Source organism: Dermacentor silvarum, chromosome 2 (genome assembly GCF_013339745.2).
Source record: "Dermacentor silvarum isolate Dsil-2018 chromosome 2, BIME_Dsil_1.4, whole genome shotgun sequence".
NCBI classification, from domain to species: Eukaryota; Metazoa; Arthropoda; class Arachnida; order Ixodida; family Ixodidae; genus Dermacentor; species Dermacentor silvarum.
The window spans coordinates 237942517-237963479 of record NC_051155.1 but is presented as its reverse complement, the minus strand read 5'-3'; the positions used below and the strand labels follow the sequence as shown (position 1 = coordinate 237963479).

Sequence of the window (20963 nt, the reverse complement as noted above, 5' to 3'; positions counted from 1 at the left end):
CAGTATAATCTAGCTCACGGGTTCTCAAAGAGGGTTCCGCGGAACCTACGGGTTCCGAAGGCCCCTGCTCGGGGTTCCGCGAGCCACTGATAAATTTTCCCTGGTCCCGCTCTCGACAAGTGTCTTAAACGGCGAACACGAGGTGCGCTTGATCGAAAGAACCTCCATTACCCATGCCCGAGTGTCAAAAAGCACATCACAGTGCGTAACAGCAACGCGCGAACTGCGCAATAAATACGCAAGCATCTTTTAGCCACCCAACCTCTGAGAACGGGAAGCGCGCCTAAGCTTTCACACTTGAATCTCGGAGGCCGTACCTTACCACCATGCGCGTTTCTCCTATTTGTAGATAGGGTCGGTGCCGATAGTGTGCGCACTGACGTATACGTTGGAGGAAAAAAAAATGTGTGGAGCACCGCAAATGCGCGCCGCAGAAGAGCAATAACGGCGTAGCGTCCAACCGAAACGAATTGGCGTAGTCCGCATCGCCGTGGTCCTCAGCGGCGATCGTAAGCGGCACGTGACTGACAGCAACGCCGAAGCGCTTCGTGCCTAACCTTTAAAGCCTTTATTCTTGCGTTTATCGCCGCGCGCAACACCGCGTCGGCGGCTAGCCGCGTGCCTCCGTAAGTGCGTAGTCGCTATCTTTAATCGCGTCGATAACCACCGCAGTTTCGTCCACCGCGGTTGCGGCAAATAGTAGTTTCGTTTTCACTCGATGCGCGTGTCGGCTGCGTGCCTTCACAACTGCGCAGTCGCCTCCCATGGCAGCGTCGATAGCGACCGGCCGCAGTTTCGTCCGCACTTCTTGCAGCGAACGGTAGTTTCGTTTTGACTTTGTACGTGCGTCAGCCGCCTGCCTTCTGAACCGTAAAGTCGCCGTCCATGATCGTCGATAGCGGCCGCTGTTTCGTTCGCAGCGGTTGCGGCAAGCAGTAGTTTCGCTTTGATTCAGTGCAAAGCTGTCGAAGATAAAAAGCACCAGCTACATCGCGATAGACGGACAATTTGTTGCCGAGCAGCTGATGTCGCGAGGCCTTCGCCGCTGCTAGCGTTAATCAGTCATGAGATGAAGAGAATTTCAGCTTCCGCACTGGTCTTGTGCTAAACAGAAACAAGATTTGACGATTTATTGAGTAAATAGAAGCGTGATGACGTAGTGAAGTATTTGTTTATTGTTTTCTTGATACCCTCGATAACTCGACATTCGGTTAATTCGGGGGGGGGGGGGGGGTTCCTTGGCACTTTATGGAGCTTAGCAGGGTTCCGTGGGATGACTGTACTTGAGAACCCCTGATCTAGCTTATCTATTAAATGAAACACATGTCATTGAAATCAAATCAGCAGCTGTCTAATACTAGAAGCATATCTATGTTTCACATGTACTTCTATATCTCTGAACTCATCTCGAAATATCAGTCAAGTCAAAATTTTTTTGCCAGCCATGGTTTCAACCTTTGTGTTTTTCAGTTTCGTGCTGGAGTCTGGATATCTCGAAATCTCAGTTTTGACAATACCAGGAAAAAGGCAACAGGCTGGCATTGGCAGCATGACTTGCACTCTCTTTTTACCCAGCAGCAGCTCACTAGTCGAGCCAGACACCCCACCTGCCTGCGCTCCCCACTTACCTTTCCCTCTTATTTCTATCTATCACCACTCACACGCACTTGCTCGGATACTCGCTGCCACCTTGTTGCGGCCTCATGCTGCAGCTATGAGCTGGTAGTCGGTCTTTTTATTGCGATAGCAATATATATGGACACTTCAAGCGAATTTTCACCACCGCCATCACCGTCGCCGTGGGGGTCCGAATATATTTAGGTATATGCATGCTATATGGTTATCCATGCCGTATATGCGGGTTATATTGCTACACTTTTCAATCACTACAGTTGCTCATAATAGGTCTTACATTCTTGACTATATTATTCCTCAGATTTTTGAGAATGGCAGACCACAAACAAATGTCATAAAACATAACATGCATAGTGCATGCCTTTTATCTTAAATCTTCTAGGACTATTAAATATTAAAAGCGAAAAACAATATCGGTGCTCAAACCTGAAAGTGATGTCATTTTACTGGCGTGGCTCTTTACGGGCAGCGTGGTGCCGCCTGTGCCATGCCGTTACAGGCCCTACAGGACGTGTTAAAGCTTTTAAGGGTGCCAGAAATTTTGACGCACCCGCGAATGTCATGTCCACATCAGTCAGACTCGCATATGGTTAGAACGCTGACCGAGGCTTTCAAGCGTAATGCTAAACCTTGCAGTAGCAGTCAGTGCTTTGCCCAACGAGTAAAACTGCCATTTTTTTTCCCCTGTCATTTAGGATGCTGTCAGTGTATAGTGTATTAATCGAGACCTTCGTCAAGATGACTGGCACTTTTGAGCAGGCTCAATCAGCCGACGCACTGCTCCCAAAAGAAGCCAGCATGCGAGCCCACCAGTGTTTCAGTGAGATCACGGCATCATGAGGATGCTCGCTTCATGTTCACACGACCGATGAGGCGCAAATGCCGCATCACTCGTGGGCGTCTGCTAAAGACATGCCAATTGTCTCCTTGCGAAGTTTCGGTTATTGAAGTTAAATTGGCCGAAATTCTTTATGATGCAGAAAGTAGCAGTGTCACCATTTTGGATGTCTGAAAACAGTTATGCTCGGATGACTGGTTCCAAACATATAATTAGGATCAAGCGCCTTGACTTTGTGTCAGACATGCCAGTAACGCCGTCACCCGTTGACATTGTTGTCTCTGGTGCCAATGCATGAGAAAGTGACTGAAAATATTACTATCGGTATTTTTTAAAAGCTCCATGTGGTATTGCGCAGCCAGAAGGCTTCTATTTTCATTATTTTGCTTTACTCAAAACTCCGCTTATCTCGAAATTTTTCATGGTCTTTACAACTTCCGAGTTAACAGGGGTTTACTTTACACATAGGCAGGATATGATGCCAATGCCGCGAGTGTGGCTGGAGTGTCCGCAGAGTTTCTGTCGCAATAAAAAGGTTGACAAAGGACTCTTGCCTTGGTCTTCCCCATCTGGTAGTTGTTGCGATCAAGGTTGATACGAAGCAGGAAGTCCCGGATGTCACTTCTGGAACTGATGAGTCCACGTGGCAGCAGCACCCTGTAGCGCTGGATGAACTCCTGCTCAAGAAGTGAAACAGGCACAGAGCCACCGATAAGCATGCCCACCATGGGAAGGAAAAGTTTAAGTATATTACACTCTTCGCAGGAAATGCTTCTACCTCGAATGGCAGGCGAACACTGTAGCCAGACTGCCGTATCCTAACTGTCTCCAACATTCCCGTGTACCTCAGCTGCTGAAGGATGACACCCTCGTTAAAGGAGCATGGCACCTGAAGAGAACGCAAGAAACATCGGTCTGCAATGAGTAGGCTGCACTTTTGGTTGACATTAGTTCCTACAAAAGCTTGTGAGAGAAAAAGACGAGATAAAAATGAAACACTTCAATGTTTCCAAGTTCAAGCACCAGCAATGTGAATCTAGCACCTCTTGAATGAGTGGCTTATGTTACCATGTATGAAAGATTGTGACTGACGGCTGCAGTGACAATTGAATTAATAAATGGGTAGCAAATACAGTAGACTTTGCTCACACAAAACTACACAAGCTCTCACTCTTGGAGACACTTGGATAAAAGCTAGTGCCACCAAAAAATAGAACAGTGAACTTTTCCCACCTAAAGTGTGCCTGGATAAGTGTCAGCCTGAAAGCACCGCATTTATTCAATTATAAAGCGGTCACACCTATAAGGCAAGAATGCAACTGACAGTGGTCTGCTCCGGACCACCGTCAGTTGCATTTTGCTCCTCGAAGAGGCAGGACATGTGTCGAGTGAGCTCCTGAACAACACTTTGCAATGTAGTAAACGCAGTCTAAATCGTGGATCGAGGACCTAAAATACATGCGACGTAATGCCCCTAATGCATTTCTCTCGCATTTACCGCTAAATCGCCACTGAACTTTTGTTCTTTAAATTTTAATGCTGTACCATGCTAACCTTATATTGAGGTGTTTTATATTCACAATTGATTCATTTTATTGCATAACTTCAATAAATCAAGACATCTAATAGCATGCCTGTCATAAAGCTAGACCCTGTTTTGTAAATAACACCTACCATACGTGCCTATTTCTTATATTTATTTACAACGTCCTGAAAACTATTCAATGGCAGCAATTACAGACTATATGAGACTAATTGTTACCACGTAATAAATTTTCAATTAAAAAATCACTTTAATAACACAGTTATTAAAATCCACAAGTTCGTTCGAAGCAGGATGTTGAGTGAAACATTATCACGTTCAGTTTAGGGCCGTGTTCATGCTTTTCTGTTCAGTTCTGGTTCAGCTCCGGAGAGAAAATAATAATGGCTCGAACCAGTGCAGAGCTTCCTGAACCAGTTAACTCGGGTTCAAATGAGCTCGAAAAAAAAAAAAACATTTGCATGCCTCCGTTTGAAAAATACACAATACATATACACATGCACATACACATACACATACCAATACACATACAAAAACATAGAAGTTCCCTAGGCCTGTGTACAACTATTATAGATTGATTTTTTTTGCACGGCCATTACCTTTTAAAATATTATGACAAAAATGATTCGCCATTACAGTTGTGTCTCGGGGTCAGAATTTGTACTTTCAGTTGGATTCGTGTTACCCTGTACACCCATGCGTGCATTAGCCCTTGCTCAATTTCTTTCTTTCGTAGGATTCTTGTAGTTTCACATGCTCGTCGTTCATAATGTACAGCAGCTAGTTCTAAGAGAGCTTGCAGTAAAATTGACTGTAGGGCTATAGTTGATAAATGTTCACAGCTTCAAACTGAGCATGAAAACAAGACAGGATGCGAGAAGCAACTGGAATGATGCTTTCGACTCAGAACTGTGCATTTTGCACGAGTTGTGTGGAATGCAGCTGTGATGGTGAGTAGGAGTGCGCACTGTATGGAGGTATTACGATTCCGAGTGCAAGGCATTACATCACAGAGCATTCAACCAAGCACCTATGAAATAATATTAAAGTGAAGTGCTTACCTTGCCAGCGTTTGACTTTAAGCAGCGGACAAAAAATGGATTGGCCTGATTAAGAGCTTCCATGAGGTGACTCAGAGACACCTGAAAAAGGGTGCACAGCAAGCATATGTGGCAATAAAGTAACGCTAATCAAAACAGAACAAGTTGCCTGAAAAGGCAGAGATTCTTTAAAGCAACAAAAGTGCAAGTGCATAGTAATAGGCAGTTTAGTAATTACCACTTTAAATTTAAAAGTCCCTAAACAACACCTCACCTTCTTGTTTAGCCAACATCAAGTGCTATTGTCAACAGTATTGCTGGAATTTCGCAACTAAGCACATAACTTCACAACCAAGCAGCTCAATTTCACTGATTTTTATACAAGAAGATGTTGGCTGTGCTTTGCACTTCTAAAAAGAAGTGCTGAATGCAGAATATTTATCTTGAGAGGCAAAGTAGTGCTAATCAAGCAGAGCAGAATTAAACTATGTAACAATCATTCAAATAACATGAAAAATCTCTATGGGCAACAATTTAATTTAATACATACATATATAATGTACCTTGAATTCAATGTAGCCATCTCTTGGTAAAATTAGTATATTCTAGGTGCACTGCAACTAGTATATTGAGAATTACAGCTTAAATCAGTTGTTTATCCTTATGCAGCTGACTGAGTGAAAGCTGCTAAGCCACTAACCTGAAACTGAGCAGTGACTGTTGGGGGCTTTCTGCCTGTGCGTTGAGGGTGAGGATGTGTCTTCCCAACAACTGTTTTCACACTCTGCAAGTTCTTGAGCCCCTGTAAGCATCAAAATTCCAATATCATAAATAATTAAACAGCATCTGACATGCACCAAAGAATAACATTGAGGACTCAGTGCTAAACAAAACAAAAAAGAGTTCAGTGCCTTCACCTTGTCCACTCTATTTCGTGACCTGGTGTTCTTGTTTTTCCTGCACCAGAAAGAATCAACAACAATAGTTCGTATAAGTGACACGAGTAAAGTTTGGCTACAGCTGGTGTGGAGTTTGTCAGACAACCATGCACTCAGAGTAGCAAAGACAGCTAGTTCATAATGCTCCAGTGTTTTTTATGAGGGCATGAAAAAGCTGTAGCACATGTGTGTCACTCAGTATATGTATATTAAATCATGCCAAGGCGAAAGATAGAGGAAAAAGGCAACTTGCATCATAATTTGGTTCGCTCGTTCGAGAACACTGGCCTCGCTGGCACAGAGGTGCGTGTTTCCACGGTGCACAGGGCAGGAGGTGGCTGCAAAACTGCCAGGGCACGCGCCCGTGCCGAGAGATGTCCGCCTTGAAGAGACTTGGTTGCTGCTGCAAAGATAAATCCAATGTCCATGAACACCGATGCAGGACTCTAAGTGTTCTCCATCAAAAAGCAAACTGCTCTCAACAAACTGAACAAAAAGTTGATAGAGCAGGAATGGCAAGGAAAACCCACTTGGAATATCCATCACCGGAGTGCCTTCCTCTGTACGCCGAAGATGGCCTCTTGGAACTAGAGTTTGTATGTCCTGGAAGAAGATACACAAGCACAAAAAGCATTTAACAATGACTAGATGACTGGCAAAATGCATCTTCTATTGTGTTTACATTGATACTGACTCAACTGCCCTCCCACTGCCAAGGGCCTTTAGCATTCATTTATCCATGAAGGAAGAATAGAACTAGGCGGAAGCATCATGCAACACAATTAAAGGTAAGAGAGTCAGCCTAACACATGAACATGTCGCGGTAAGCTTTAGTGTCTTCCACCACAGCACTCAGCACATGCTCTTCCAAAAGGACTAGTGCAATAGCAACATGCAGCTGCGATGATCACATGTTGCAGTGAAGACGATATATGTACATGTTGAAATAAATGAGTGAAGTTACACAAGCATATTGGAAGCAAACATGCACAGGGCGGTTGACGAAGAACCCAAATAATGAGTGTCAGTTAAAACCTGCTGGGAATCAAGCCCACTGGGCCAAGTCCGCCGAGCAGAGTCACGTGTCGTGCTGACTTTTAAGAGAGAGAAGAGGCAAAGGGGGTGGCTTCACGAAGAGCTGGCTCACGAAGACTGGCTGCTTGATGCTATACTCCCTCCTAGTTTATTTCCTCCCTCCATGCATTTATCTAAACAAATAGAACCGGCTGCTACAGGAGCAGATAATACAGATGAACCCATTGCAGAAAACATCACTTCATACGCTCAAGTTTTTATTGCGATAGCAATTATATGGACACTCAAAAGCAGATTTCTGCTGTCGGCGTCGCCGTCGCCGTCGCCGTGAGGTTCCGTATGACGTCATTTGGAGATGAAATCGTCGCCGCGCGCCGAACGCTGTATGTGCGAGTGAAAGGGCGCGAGGGGCGCGTCTTTCACGGGGAGTGAACGCACGGCGGAGAACAAACGCGCGTTCTGCGCCGTGCTCGCTTAAGGGCTGCAGAAGTAGGCGTCTCTTTTCTCCTTTACAATCACCATATATGTAGAGCAAACGCGCCTTCTTCAGACGCGCGAGAGGCCGTGGGGGAGGGAAGGGAGCCGACGTTTAGCTGCGGCACCAAGTGCCTATTTATATCAGAAGCTCCAGCAACAGTCACCAACGCCGCACGCATTTTGAGCTAACGCGGGCAAAACGCCGATGGCGTCGACAACAGTTCTGCGTGTTGTTGCTACCAAAGCCGCTCACCTTACTTCGTATGACATTGCTGTGTTGCTATCGCATTCATTGCTTCGCCCTTAGGGCGAAACTGTGACATTTTTTCATTGATGGTTTTAACTAACCTCATACATTAACTGAACTAGGCCACATTCCTACAAATTTACAGGCATAATCAGAGTACAGTAGAAACAGCGTGTCCACAGTCCAGTCAATATCATATTGATGTTTTCTTTAGTTTTTCATTTAAGGAATATAGTCTAATGAGATATCTCAGTGGTCCTCTGATGTCTAAAAAAGATAGCCTTTCAATCTTTCATACCTGTCTTTTCATCTGAATATTTAAAAGCTTCCCCTAATACTGAAGCCCATAAGACCACATATTTCCAAAGGCTGTTATGTTGATACTGTTTTACAAATATTCTTCATAAGCTCTATCACACGTCAAAAAAAATTAAATTATGGGGTTTTACGTGCCAAAACCACGATCTGATTATGAGGCACGCTGTAGTGGGGGACTCCGAAAATTTGGACCACCTGGGGTTCTTTAACGTGCACCTAAATTTAAGTACACGGGTGTTTTCGCATTTCGCCCCCATCGAAATGCGGCCGCCGTGGCCGGGATTCGATCCCGCGACCTCGTGCTTAGCAGCCCAACACCATAGCCACTAAGCAACCACGCACGGCAGATTATCACACGTCAAAGCCCACGTGCAGGGAGCACTACTATCACAGCACAATGGTTTTGCTTTTGATCTGCTCTTGGAGCCATCAAATCAAACTGAAGACCAAAAAATGAAGCAGTCAACTTATCAACGCACAAACCAAGCACATACCTTGACTTTGCGAGGTGGTGCGCCTCAGTGCATGGTAAGAGCGGAAGAAGGCTCGCAAGATGGCCCAGCGGAACAAGGCCACAGGGTCGGCGCCCACCAATTCTCGAACCAGTGCAACGCTCGAGCTTTTCAGCACCATCACCACATCAGGCCGCATCAAGTCCAAGTTCTTCTCCTTGAAGTCCTGGTTAGTGAAGAGCAAAAGGCAGCAGTGAGACCAGCAAGAAATATGGAAAGACAATATAGAATGCAACAAGAAATGCAAGGACTCGACCTTACGATGTGCACTTTTAAATCCCATACAACCACCTCAATGTATATGACCAGCTTGTACAGGCTTTTAACGTTCATACACCAGCATCTTACATACACATACTTGTACCTCACAAGCTCTTCATATCTAGCAGGCGTTTCTTATGACACTTCCATCACTGCTGTGTTTTAAGAGTGCAAAGTAGTAAATGACTAATGCTGGCTCTATGTCAAAATAGCTAAAATTTCAGGATTTCCTGCAATAGTGAAGTGAACTGCAAGTATGTAGGTGTAATTGCACCCCTTCATCCTTGTATCCTTTTAGCCAGAAATTATTACAAATTTCAAGTCTTGCTACAATTTTACAACTTCATACGGTATCCAACGTCATCTGCAAGCACCTGGAATAAATGCAGGGGAAATACATGCTGAGGTGTTGGGTACACAGCACTATTTATTAATATGAATATTAGTCAAAACAATAATTTATGTGACTATGCACATACTGGAAATACATTTTAAGCAAATAGGTATTCAATGTGGTTCCATTCCAGCATTTCTGAACATTTGATGGTTCTAAAAATTAAGTGAATGTCAAAAACAATTATTCTCACCTGAAATTTCAAATGCAATATTCGTATAAGGCTGGATTCTGCTTCGACATACTTGCACATTTGAGATTTTCTTTAATTGAAGAAAATGTCCAAACAAATTACACTTATAGAACATACAAACTATTCATGTAGGCCTGGCCTTGACCCTTAGGCCTGCCTTACTTATACAACGTCAACAGTGACGCAAGCACAGGCCTTGAGAATGTCAGTGGCATGTATTGCACACTATCAGAATTCTTGTTGTCGCTTTCACAGCTGAAAGCAAAATGATTTTCTCTGGTCTTCATACCAACCTTGATCTGATACTTGACCCGGCCGGCATAGTGGTGCACCAGGAAAGCATTCTCCCGCTTTTGAGGCATGTCATAGAAAGGGTTCTTCTTATGGTGATTCACGAACTTCTGCAGCAGCATAGCATTTGTGGCCCCAGAGAAGCTGCGCACAACCGTAGAGCAAGTGTAAGCAAGCCCACCGACTAATGAATCTCCAAATTCAGGATGGAGTAAGTTAAGCAGGATGGAATCACAAGCCCACATTGCATTCGAACACATACTTGCACTGGTCATTCAGCAGGCAAAGCAGGCCATGGGGCTTCCCCTCAATCAGATTTAGGCAGCCCGTGTTGTCTGTAAACTCAATGTTCTTCCATTGAATGCCTTCTTTCTGGTACTCCTCCTGCAATGAAGAACAAGAGAGAGACATTTATGCTACCAGAAACAACAGCCAGGACATCACAGCAGAGTGCTCGTCTTATGGTACTGTCCTGATGAAGCCTTGCTTTCATAATACTGTTGTTTTAAAACCACCTTGCACAAAATTAGCACTCTTCAGTGAAAAGACTAACAGGCTTTATCTGAAACACCATTGACATGCAAAAAAACCTAAGTGCACATCTTATTATAGGTTACTGAAGCCCTTCGAAGGGTTAAAGAGACAAAGCAGGTGAGTGGACACCAAAACGGGAGACGGCAAGACTGTTGAGAACGCATGCAAATGCTCAAGTGTGAAGTTTAGTACCATCTACCTTAGCACAACAGCTGACGTCATATGCTGTGCACAATTCTCACTGCACTTGCATAACACCATCATGTGGGCTTAAAAAAATTGCAAAGAAAAAAAAAAGAACTGAAAAAAAGAGAACTTACGTAACCTTATCCTTAGAAACAAAAACAACTGCTGCTTTTTTAAATTTAGCATGACAGAGGCCATATGCAGAATGGATGCAAACACTTTCCATTGAAATGTTACACGGAGCGCACAGCCTACATGCACAAAAAAAAAAGAATAATGAGCATAACAAAAGTGTTCATGAGCGTAAGCAATGGACTGTTGCTGTGTGGCCTCACCTGTTCATACTTGAAGACATGCTGGTTGAAGTAGTACTGCAGGTGCTCATTGGCAAAGTTGATGCAAAACTGCTCGAAGTTGTTGTGATCACCAAAGTCCTCGAATCCAAATATGTCCAGCACGCTTATGCTGTTCCCCTGTAGAAGAAATTCAGTATTAACACTGTGAAGACGCTCGACTCTCTTGTGTCCCCTTATGTTGTTTTCCCCGCATGGCTCTTGCCTCTCCTGTTGTCCGACTTCCCCACATAGCTAAGCGGCCGCCGCTGCTGGTCGGTGAAGTCGCAGACTAGTACGAGATGGCACGAGTGCTGCTCTGCTAACGTGACCTAACGCACCCCGGGGTTACTTGGGCGCAAAAGGGAGTAGCCTGTTCCTCTTTTGGCTTGGGGTCAGTGGAGCACACAGACTTGTCGTGTGCCTGTCACCTCGCTCTGCGGGACTGCCCCGCAAGAGGCTTCTGGGATACACGAACACAATCGTTCAAACCCACCACCATTCCTGTGACTGTACATGCGAGCGATTAGGCATTGGTGTCTGGCATGGGGCGAACATATTGGCTCGATATCCTATCGCGATGAGTCGGACTTCCTCAATTCGTTAGTGCCCATCGGCATGTTCTGATTCAGCTGGCTAGATTGGTGTACAAAAGGCACAATAAATGCCCTTTTGATTGCTTGCACTACAGTAGAACCCCGCTGTTACGTTCCCAGGTGCTGCATTTTCCCGGCTGTTACATCGTTTTTGGCCGGTCCCGGCACAGCTCCCATAGAACCCAATGCATTGGCAGCCCCGCTGTTGCGTCGCAACTGTGGGACCGTTCCCGCATGATACGTTGCGAACTGCCACCCCGTGCCAGCCCGAGCGGCCATTTTGACTTTTCATGTCGCTTGGCTTGGTGGCTTGACGGTAGCATTGGCCGCCCAAAGTGCCCGGAGCTACACCTATGACGTATTTTCGGTTTCCGCCAGCAAAAGCATGGCCTTTGAGATCCGTATTTGCTATCTAAATATGGTGTCTATGGCGCGTTGGATGGATGGATGGGTGTAAAACTTTAATAAAAGTCCTGAGGTACGCGACTCAGCGCGCAGCGGGCCGCTCCCACGTTGGGACAGTCAGGCCATGCCCGACCGCCGCATCGTGGGCCCTCTGGACAGCCCATAGTTGCGCCCCGGCATCGGGGCTCCTGATAGCGGAGAACCACTTGTCCTCATTGATTTGTTCCGTGCCTCGCAACGAGGGGCAACGCCAGAGCATGTGGTCTAGGCTAGCGAAGTCATTGCAGTGCCTGCAAGAACTACTGGCATAAGTGTCGGGATAAAGCTTGTGTAATAAAGCCGGGCTGGGATATGAGCCTGTCTATGGCACGTTGTGACCCTAAAATTGGTTTTGGCACATAGATGTTCTGTGTAAAGTCCAAGGGCGATAACGCCGTCGCCGCGCGCTGTATGCTGTATGTGCAAGTGAAAGCGCGCGAGGGGAGCCAATGTCCGCGTCTAAATCTCACGCGCGCAAGAAAGAAAATCAGCAAGAAAGCGCGCCTTCTTCCATTGCGCTCGAGGCACCGGCGAAGGTGCGAGGGGAGGGAGGGATTGCGGACAACGTTGTACTCTGGCATGAACTACGTACTGCGCGGCGGCGCACGCTATCTTGAAAGCAATCTGCATTTGGGGCATAGTCTAGGCAGTGTAGGTGCGTCGGCGGCTAATAGCTTTGTGCGTGCTGTGTTCTCGGCGCTCAGTCTGCATTGAAGTGATAGACAACAGCACGAAGGTCACTTCGCTCGCCGCTGCAGCGGCGCTTCCTCACACCAGCGTTTGACAGCGCATGTCCGCGCTCATCGTGTGTGATGTGTTCATGTTTGCCTGTGAGCACTGACACCATGCTTGTTAACATAGTTAATAAGCGAATGTTTACAAGTTTATATGGACGATAAAACTACTATCCTTACTTTGTATCGCTCTCAGCTAATTTGCTATCGCAATCGATGTTTCAGCTTTCTGGCGAAAGTACGACTTTTTTCACATGTAAGAATTAAAATAATATTGTATGCAGTTCAACACTACTCTCATTTCTCAATTTTTCCTGTTTCTCGGCTCTTGTGTTTCCCGGCTCTTACGTTGTTGTTGTTTTTTTTACGGTCCCCTGAAACACATGTCAGCGGGGTTCTACTGTACTGTGTTGTCCTCCTTTGTCCAAAGAGGACATTTGAGACCCCACAACATGCACAGATATTTAGACATAGAAACAAAAACAAATGCACTGTGTCAGGATCATAAGCAATTTTTTTTTAAAAAGCACAAAGAAATGTGGGAAAAAATTAAAAGGGGGAAAAAAGAAAGAGGAACAGTGTAGCTTGGCTGAAAAAAAAAGTTCCCAGACTAAGCTAAACTTAACAGTACAGTTAGCCAAGGATAGATTTTCTGGCACAGTGACTTCTGCTATCAGCAAACTTGCAAGATACATGCAACCACATAGTAGAAAGATAAGACATCAGGGCTTGGGCAGTTGATTTGACAGCTTTGACAACAGCCAGCAGAGAATGCAAACCGTACCGACAAACTCACCAACTGTCTAGAAACCACATGGAAAATGTAGTAGCCACTTGCCAACAGTACCAATCACGCCTCATTTCCTTGGTAACTATACCTTTCTGAAAAATTCCTAAAAGGACAGCGTAATCCAGGTTCTCAGCTTCCCTTTACAGCCACTCCCCCTTCATTTTTCATATGCAGGTCACACTACTGAACCATGCTGCTATACCAGCCAAGCCAGATGCTAACCCTATATGCTTGCTTAAACATAACCGCTAACCAAATACTATAAATCAATGCTAACCTTATGTTCCCGAAGGTCCTTAGCAGACAGCAGGGCATGGTTCACTTGCATAACAATCCAGTCAAAGAGAGCTCCGTAGAGACACTTGGCCATAGCATCTCGCGTAGCCACAGCCTGAAAGACACAGTTGACAGCCAGTCAGTACAGAAATGCCACAAATCAATGTTACCACACAGAGCCCAGAGAACCTGCCCCTAAATATAGTGACGACTTTTAAGCATAGATGCCAGAGTTAGTAACATTACTTTTTTTAACAAAGTCGCCAGGCAGCAGCCCAAAACACTCCATATTTAGTGATAAGTCACAAAGTGATGAGGATGGTGGCTATCTTAAAATTTTGTATTTCTTGTGTTAATTGTTCCTAGATGTTTTCCTTGTTAATTTGTAAGCTATGGCTTTAGATTCCCTCCTGCATTAACAAGTAAGTCAACAGTCAGAATGTAAAAAGGCAGGACAACCCCCAATTTCTTATAAGATTTCTGATTTCAAGGTATCAAATTTCCCCATTTTGCTTTGCCTAGAAAAGCAGCTTGGATGCAATCAGGTGGCTCGCTAAATAAGCTATGCCTTTAGGAGCAGCAGATAACGGAAGTACATATCACGCATGGGATAAAATGGAGGCGAGGCACTGAACCTATCCGAATTCCTCTGAGGAATTTTGCCACAGCAATTTTGCGGGTTATTTAAGTCACCCAAAAAAGTTTTGTATCGTTAAGGCGACAAAATACTCACTAAATTTAGCAACTTCCCCACTAAGTTACTAACACTGATAAATGCAAGAATAATAAATTCCTTTTCAGGTTATTGTTGTTGGTGGTGGTGGTGTTTTGTTTCTTTTTTTTCTTTTTTTTTTTTTCCCCCCCCCCCCTCTGCATGAGAATATTTTATAAACTGTACAGTAGAAGATGGTGAAAACTGCATGTATTGCAAAATTGAGAATCCAGGAGCACACATGGTCTTACCTCTGGCATTTTGTAGCTAATGACTAACGTCTCCCCAGGGGCTTTGGCACGTTTTGTGGTCAGGGCAGAATTGAGTGTTTCTTCCTTGACCTAAGTGGAGATGAAAGTACTCCATTGGTAACAGCTGGCCATCACACTCATAGCTTTGCATAAAAGCATTTCCATTGTTGTCTTCTAAACCCAAACAGCAACACACTATTTAAAGGAATAGGTAGAGGAGTATACCCATTGAGTTTTTTAGCTGCAACAACTAGAACATGTGGAGCTCAAAGTAGTACCAGGAACACCAGTATGTTTCACCATACATTTTGAGCACATATATCTCTAATCCAGTGCTAGTCACAGGGTTTCTACTAGAACCATATGCTTTGCATACTGGATGACATTGATTTTATAAGAACATGCTTCCTAAACTTGCTAGTTAAAAGTTTAGTGCACTTCACTTGACCGATTCTGATTCACCTGCCGATCCCGATATCCACAGCCACAAATGTTGGCAAAAGAATATTCTCCCACAACTCTTTTCTTACCGCAATAAATGTATCCATTTTCAGTGCTTTAAAGTTTTTGCCTTTTATTTCAAGACGTAGTATATTCGTAACGTATGTCATGATACATAAAATTATAGCCTGATTATTGATGTTTTGATTAGATGTAAACAATAATAAATTCTCAGAGTTTTCGAGAATTCTTATGTGAAACCTCAAAGAAATACCTCACGCAACATGAATGAAAGTAAAGATTTGCTATTCTTAGAATAAGTACTTAAAGTAAAAAAAATCTGAAGTATAAGAGTATGTGCCTGGCCCTCCTAGCTCCCAACCTTTGAAAGTCAGACCACACAGAAAAAAAAATTACTGTGCATATCTGACGGCGTCAATATAAGCCACGGTGATGCCCATGCTATGCAGTAAAGCAGTAGCTTTGCAAATGTGAAAACAGGTAAGATACTAGCCGCCTGGTTAGCTCAGATGGTAGAGCGGCTGCCCCGAAAAGGCGGTGGTCTCGGGTTCGAGTCCCGGACCAGGACGAATTTTTCTTCAACTACGAGGCTTTTCTTTCGAGAAACGCATATGGGTTTCCTTTGTAGCAATTGCTACGATTGGGTGGATGTCTCATTTTCCCTTTAATTACTTCTCTCCACCTAGCGGGTTTCCGCTGAACTATTACGTGAAACACTTGCCTTTGCTTCGAGTTACTGATAAATTAGACTTCGCCCTGCTATCTGCTAGCCGCCTGGTTAGCTCAGATGGTAGAGTGGCTGCCCCGGAAAGGCGGTGGTCCCGGGTTCGAGTCCCGGACCAGGACGAATTTTTCTTCAACTACGAGGCTTTTCTTTCGAGAAACCCGTATGGATTTCATTTGTATCGATTGCTATGATTGGGTGTATGTCTCATTTTCCCTTTAAGTTACTATTGTGCAGGGAGCATTTTTTTTACTCTTTACAGCAGGCACCCAGTTCGATTTCTTGCCGCATTCTTTAGGCTCGTGAGGCAGTGGTTGTCAGGTCAGAAAGAATGCAGTAGCCTCCTCATACTTGATTATTGCATTCGGTCAGCTTTTCTGTGCAATCAAGCTGGTCTGGTCTGGATTCAACTGGTGCTGGAGCCTCCACGTGCTTTGTTCAGTGTCTGTACAGTACTGTACAGTAATGTGAAGTGTTGCACAATATTGTACTGTAATGAATAAGGGCACTTGCACAGGCGGTGTAATAAATGTAAGAGATTAAAGTGCTAGTCTAGCTTGGGTCAAAGGTTGGTCGCAAATCGCCGGCATGCTATTGTGTGAGTGAACACCCAGCACCACGGGAAGGATTCTTCATAATAATTTGCATATATGCTGCCAAAACACTGATAGATAAAAGTAACCCATGGTGGGAAAAATAAAGTTGCACTTGAATATCAGCCGAACTGAATTATTAAAATAACCTTCACTCATGAGCATCTAAAGCTGTTTGAGACATCGTTAAAAAAGTCTACACGTCGGATCAGAAAATTAGACAACCAGACAGAAGCATCTGTGTCTTCACTCATGCTGTAATTCAAAAATTTCCGAGTTGACCAAAGCACAAATTTTGCATCATTTTATTGAGGAAGTGCTAGGAGCACTGAAGGCTAGTTTCGACAATACCTTCAGTCAAAGCTTTATTTTTCTAAACTCCCCAATCTGCCAAAAATTTTCAAATCTGACTAATAGTTAAAGTTCAGTCGTCCTTTCAGACAGTGCATGACGCTGCTAGTAGAAAAATTGCAACAGAAGTGTTTAAAAATGCGTAGAAAAACTGTTGCTCAAAGTGATCGATTTTTATAGGCCCAGTAAGGAAAGAATTAACTGCTCTGCACCACATTCATTAATCACTTAGTCTTAATAATAGTCTTAATCACTTAAACACCTGGATATTGTGCAAACATCAGGGTGCATACCTAGCCCACGAGTTTTGGCTGCATGGGACTATTTCTTAGAATGTTTCCCATTATGCTTCAAAGCACAAGATTAAGATTGGTGCAATTTCTTTTTAACATAGCCTTTACGAGGAAGTTCTCTTTACCATTCTGCTAGCAACAGAATGGTAAAGGAATACCCAATGGAATGGAATACACAACAGTAATAAATGTTTCCTATGTAAGCACCCTATGCCGTTTTCTTCATTCACACAGGCACAGATTGCCACCATAAGATCACGTCTGTGTGCTTGTAATCGCAGCATGAGAGTCTAGGGTTAGCAATGCAAGGATTACACTTCAAACCCAGCACTGTTCACAACCATGTCTCCTGCATGTCCACCCAATGCATCATTCAGCAGGAAGAAAAAAATGCTAAGTTAATAAATCTGCAATGCCACTCCTTTAAACATTTGCATTCATGGCAAGCTAATGCACTGCGCTCAACAACATGACAATGGTAGTAAGGATGCTGTCATAAAACACTGCTCAAAACAACATGTTTCCGCGCAAGCAAAGCCTGGATGGGTTTATTTTTTTTTTTTTTTTGACTGTTTGGCTCAGCAAATAAAAATGTTTGGCAACTCAACACATTCTCATGAAACCTTACCCCAAGAAGAGAGGAGATTAGGGAAAGCACTTCAGGATTCTTTACTTGCACTGCTTCATCACTGTGGTAAGTTGACTTCTGCAAAATAAAAATGAACCAATAGGGCCACCAATCAGAGTGATATTAGAAAACATTAAGAATGTACTGGGTGCGCGAGGTGTCTATTCCTTATCGCCATAGACACCAGCAGGCTCATCATATCTATTTGGGCATGCGGATTGTTGTTGCTTGACCCCTTATCATTCATACTGCGCAGTTTGTTCAAAAATGGAAGCGTACAGGTTGATGCAGGAAATGAAACACCATGCAGTCCTCATCACTCTGGCCGCACACCACAGCAACTTAAAAATTGCCACCTTTCTGAACGTAGTGAAGCCTTTCGTTTACAACGTGCGGACAGAAATGATGTTTTGGCAGTCACATGGCATCTGTGGCGAAAAGGAAAAATCACACTCAGCGTTCAGACATCGTCATAAACCCTGATTTTCTCCGGCGGTTGCAAGTCAATGTGAGTGACAACCCAGAGAAGTCAATGCGGGCCATTGCAAAGGAACTCCAATTCGCAGAGTCGAGTGTCAGGCTTGCTGTGCACAAGGACTCGATGTACCATTCCTATGTCTTGAAGAGTGGGCAATTCTTGTCCGATAAAACTCTGGAGAATCGTCTGCTCCTGTCCAAGCGCGTGCTAAGCAAGCTGAAGAGACTTGAGGAGCCTGGAACGCTCTGGCTTTTTTTTTTTTTTTCAGATGAAAAGAACTCTGACCAACACCAGAACGTTAACCACCGTAACGACAGGTGGCACTGTGCAAGTGCTGATGAGGTGCCTACAGTGATGCACACAAAATTTCCGTCATCTGTGATGGTGTTAGCCGTCGTCAGTAACGAGGGTGACGGCATGCCGCCACACTTTTTTTGCAGAAGGACTCCGCGTTAATGCTGCCGCGTACGTAGAGGTGCTTGTCACCGTTGTAAAGCCCTGGATAGAGACTGTTTCAAAAGGAAGACCTTGTCTTTCAGCAAGATTCAGCTCCCGCCCACACTGCCTGCGTCACCCAGGAGTGGCTGGCTGACAACTTCCAAAACCACGTCACTCCCAACTTGTGGCCCCCTAGTTCTCCAGATTTAAATCCGCTCGACTACTATGTCTGGGGCGTCAAATGAGAGAGAGGCCAACAAACAGCCACATAATACAAAGGACTCGCTGAAGGCCGCCATTGCTGACTCAATGGCCAACATCTCTAAGGACCACCTGATCCATGCATACAGCCATTTCCGAAGCTGAATTCAATCAGTTATTGCTGCGGATGGCAGATTCATTGAGTAATTGTGGAAACAAACCATAAGAGAAGTATTTCCCAAAGTTTGGTGAAAATATGTCCATTTTTGCTGGAGATATTCTCTGCCTGAAGCCAACATTGTGTTCTCAAATACCTCGCACACCAGGTATATAAGCTCTGCATTCTGCTGTATCTGCCGCCTTTTTTTCTTAACCATACAAGGAACTATCGCATTTTCAAGAATGTCAGCTCACAAGCCAGAACAAATCAGACATCAGAAAAAAGCTTATCAAACACATTGTGGACAGAGTCACACCAAAACCCGAGGCGAGGCAGCATGTACATAATTGTAGATTGCAGAAAAACATGGTTTAAATAAGAAAATATATACATACCTTGCTAAACTCAATGTTTCCAAGGTGCAACACAGCTGACAACACTCGAATCAACCTGCAAAACAGTTAAGCAAAGTTCAAATAAAAACTACCACTAGTATGCAATGGTTACAGCACTTGAAGTATGTGACAGCCAGTAAACGGTAGTATCACAACCTGCAAATGCAGTGCTACACCAAATGCAAAGATAGAGAAACAAAGCATGTATATCAGCACACACCTTTTCCGTTTGTCAAGGTTGAATCCAACCATGCGCATGGATTCCATCAACTTGGTGTACTCTTGTGCTTCATCTGTGCCTTCCAAGGTGTAGCACTGACTCTGTACAATGCAACAATTCCAATTCCTTGCATATAAGAGGTAATACCAACTCTTGCAAGGCATATTCCTTAAATAGGACTCTGTTCCCATGGTACGCATCATAAACTGACACAGCTTATATTAATGGTGCATTTTTACTGCCTTAATGGGAAACACCATTTTAGCAGCAAATACCAAGCTTGGCGACGTGACCAATTAAACATTGTCCTATTCTGTACAGAAACACCCAGTTCAATCCAAAAAGAAAGATGCAGTATCATCAGCATTTACAGTACAGACAACATTTACAGTGCAGCATTTACAGTTAAAAGCCGTGTCTTTAATTGAAAGAATTCACCACTGTCAGCGACGGGACTGACTTCGCATTTGTAATCCTCGCCGATGGCTTCGAAGCATGGAAAGCACAGCGCATTGCATAATGCTGGTTTCCAAAAGTCAGCTTCGCCGCAATACAGCGATGTTACGCGGTGAAGCATACGCGATGTGTTGCGGTGAAGCATACCAAGAGTGGGAAGGGGCAACTGTCACGAGAAACAGTATGTATTCACTCCTTAATTAAACACGCCTGCACCCGCCATCTCCTGTCATATTACAAGTGGCAATATGCCTAATAGGTGTACTGGCAGGCCTTCAGAGCTATTTCGGACGTTTCTGTGGCGATTTGAGCCCTTGGGGGCAGTAAAAGGCATGCATTCATTTTTTCGAACGTTTTCCCGGCCCCTAGGGAATCAGCAAAATCGGACGTTAAATTTAGTTTGCAACAAGTATTGTTTCACCATATTATTGAATAAACTTCACTTCAAACTTACACCCATCCTCTTGCTGTTTTGCTGCAAAAGCTACCACTACAGCAGCACACAGATGCATTCCACATCAAGGATAACACCACAACAAAAAAATGTATGATTAGCCATGCATTATACCTGGTTGAGGTAGTAATAGTCTTCAGGACGAGTCAGGTGCAACTCCTCACGCTCTTCCTTGGAGGCCCCCGCCAGCAGGTAGTAGAAGACATGATAGTTACGCTCCTTCTTGGCCTGAGACACGATGCGTGACTTCTCCAACAGGTACTTCTGCACTACAGCTCTGCAGGACCCCCAAGGAGAATGAGAAGTTACCTCCAGCATTGCACCCATGCAGTGAGTACAGTTCATGATAGTTATGAAATCAACTGCAATGAAGGCCACACACAAAATTGGTCAGCAAAATTTAAATTAAGCAATAATGATGCTTTATTAGGTGCTTCCACATTCCTACAGTCGATAGAATTATGTTAGTGTAGCCTGGTGAAGCATTTTTTTTTCGAGCCTCATTCTAATTTATTGGATGGGAAAATGTTGGT

General features: G+C 44.2%; 1 protein-coding gene across 1 annotated transcript in view; it reads right to left on the bottom strand.

The window, feature by feature from the left end:
- LOC119442926 (unconventional myosin-IXa) overlaps positions 1–20963 on the bottom strand; it is an 82740-nt gene that overhangs the window by 42720 nt on the left and 19057 nt on the right. The window contains exons 6-22 of the mRNA XM_049663047.1: positions 20545–20707; positions 19521–19621; positions 19301–19355; positions 17629–17706; positions 14578–14667; positions 13616–13729; positions 10778–10915; positions 9985–10106; positions 9725–9866; positions 8566–8749; positions 6525–6597; positions 6215–6397; positions 5974–6136; positions 5757–5858; positions 5078–5158; positions 3252–3362; positions 3028–3150 (exon numbers count right to left, since the gene is read on the bottom strand). Coding sequence (XP_049519004.1) covers positions 3028–3150; positions 3252–3362; positions 5078–5158; positions 5757–5858; positions 5974–6136; positions 6215–6397; positions 6525–6597; positions 8566–8749; positions 9725–9866; positions 9985–10106; positions 10778–10915; positions 13616–13729; positions 14578–14667; positions 17629–17706; positions 19301–19355; positions 19521–19621; positions 20545–20707 — 2023 coding nt within the window. The remainder of the gene's footprint in view (positions 1–3027; positions 3151–3251; positions 3363–5077; positions 5159–5756; positions 5859–5973; positions 6137–6214; positions 6398–6524; positions 6598–8565; positions 8750–9724; positions 9867–9984; positions 10107–10777; positions 10916–13615; positions 13730–14577; positions 14668–17628; positions 17707–19300; positions 19356–19520; positions 19622–20544; positions 20708–20963) is intronic.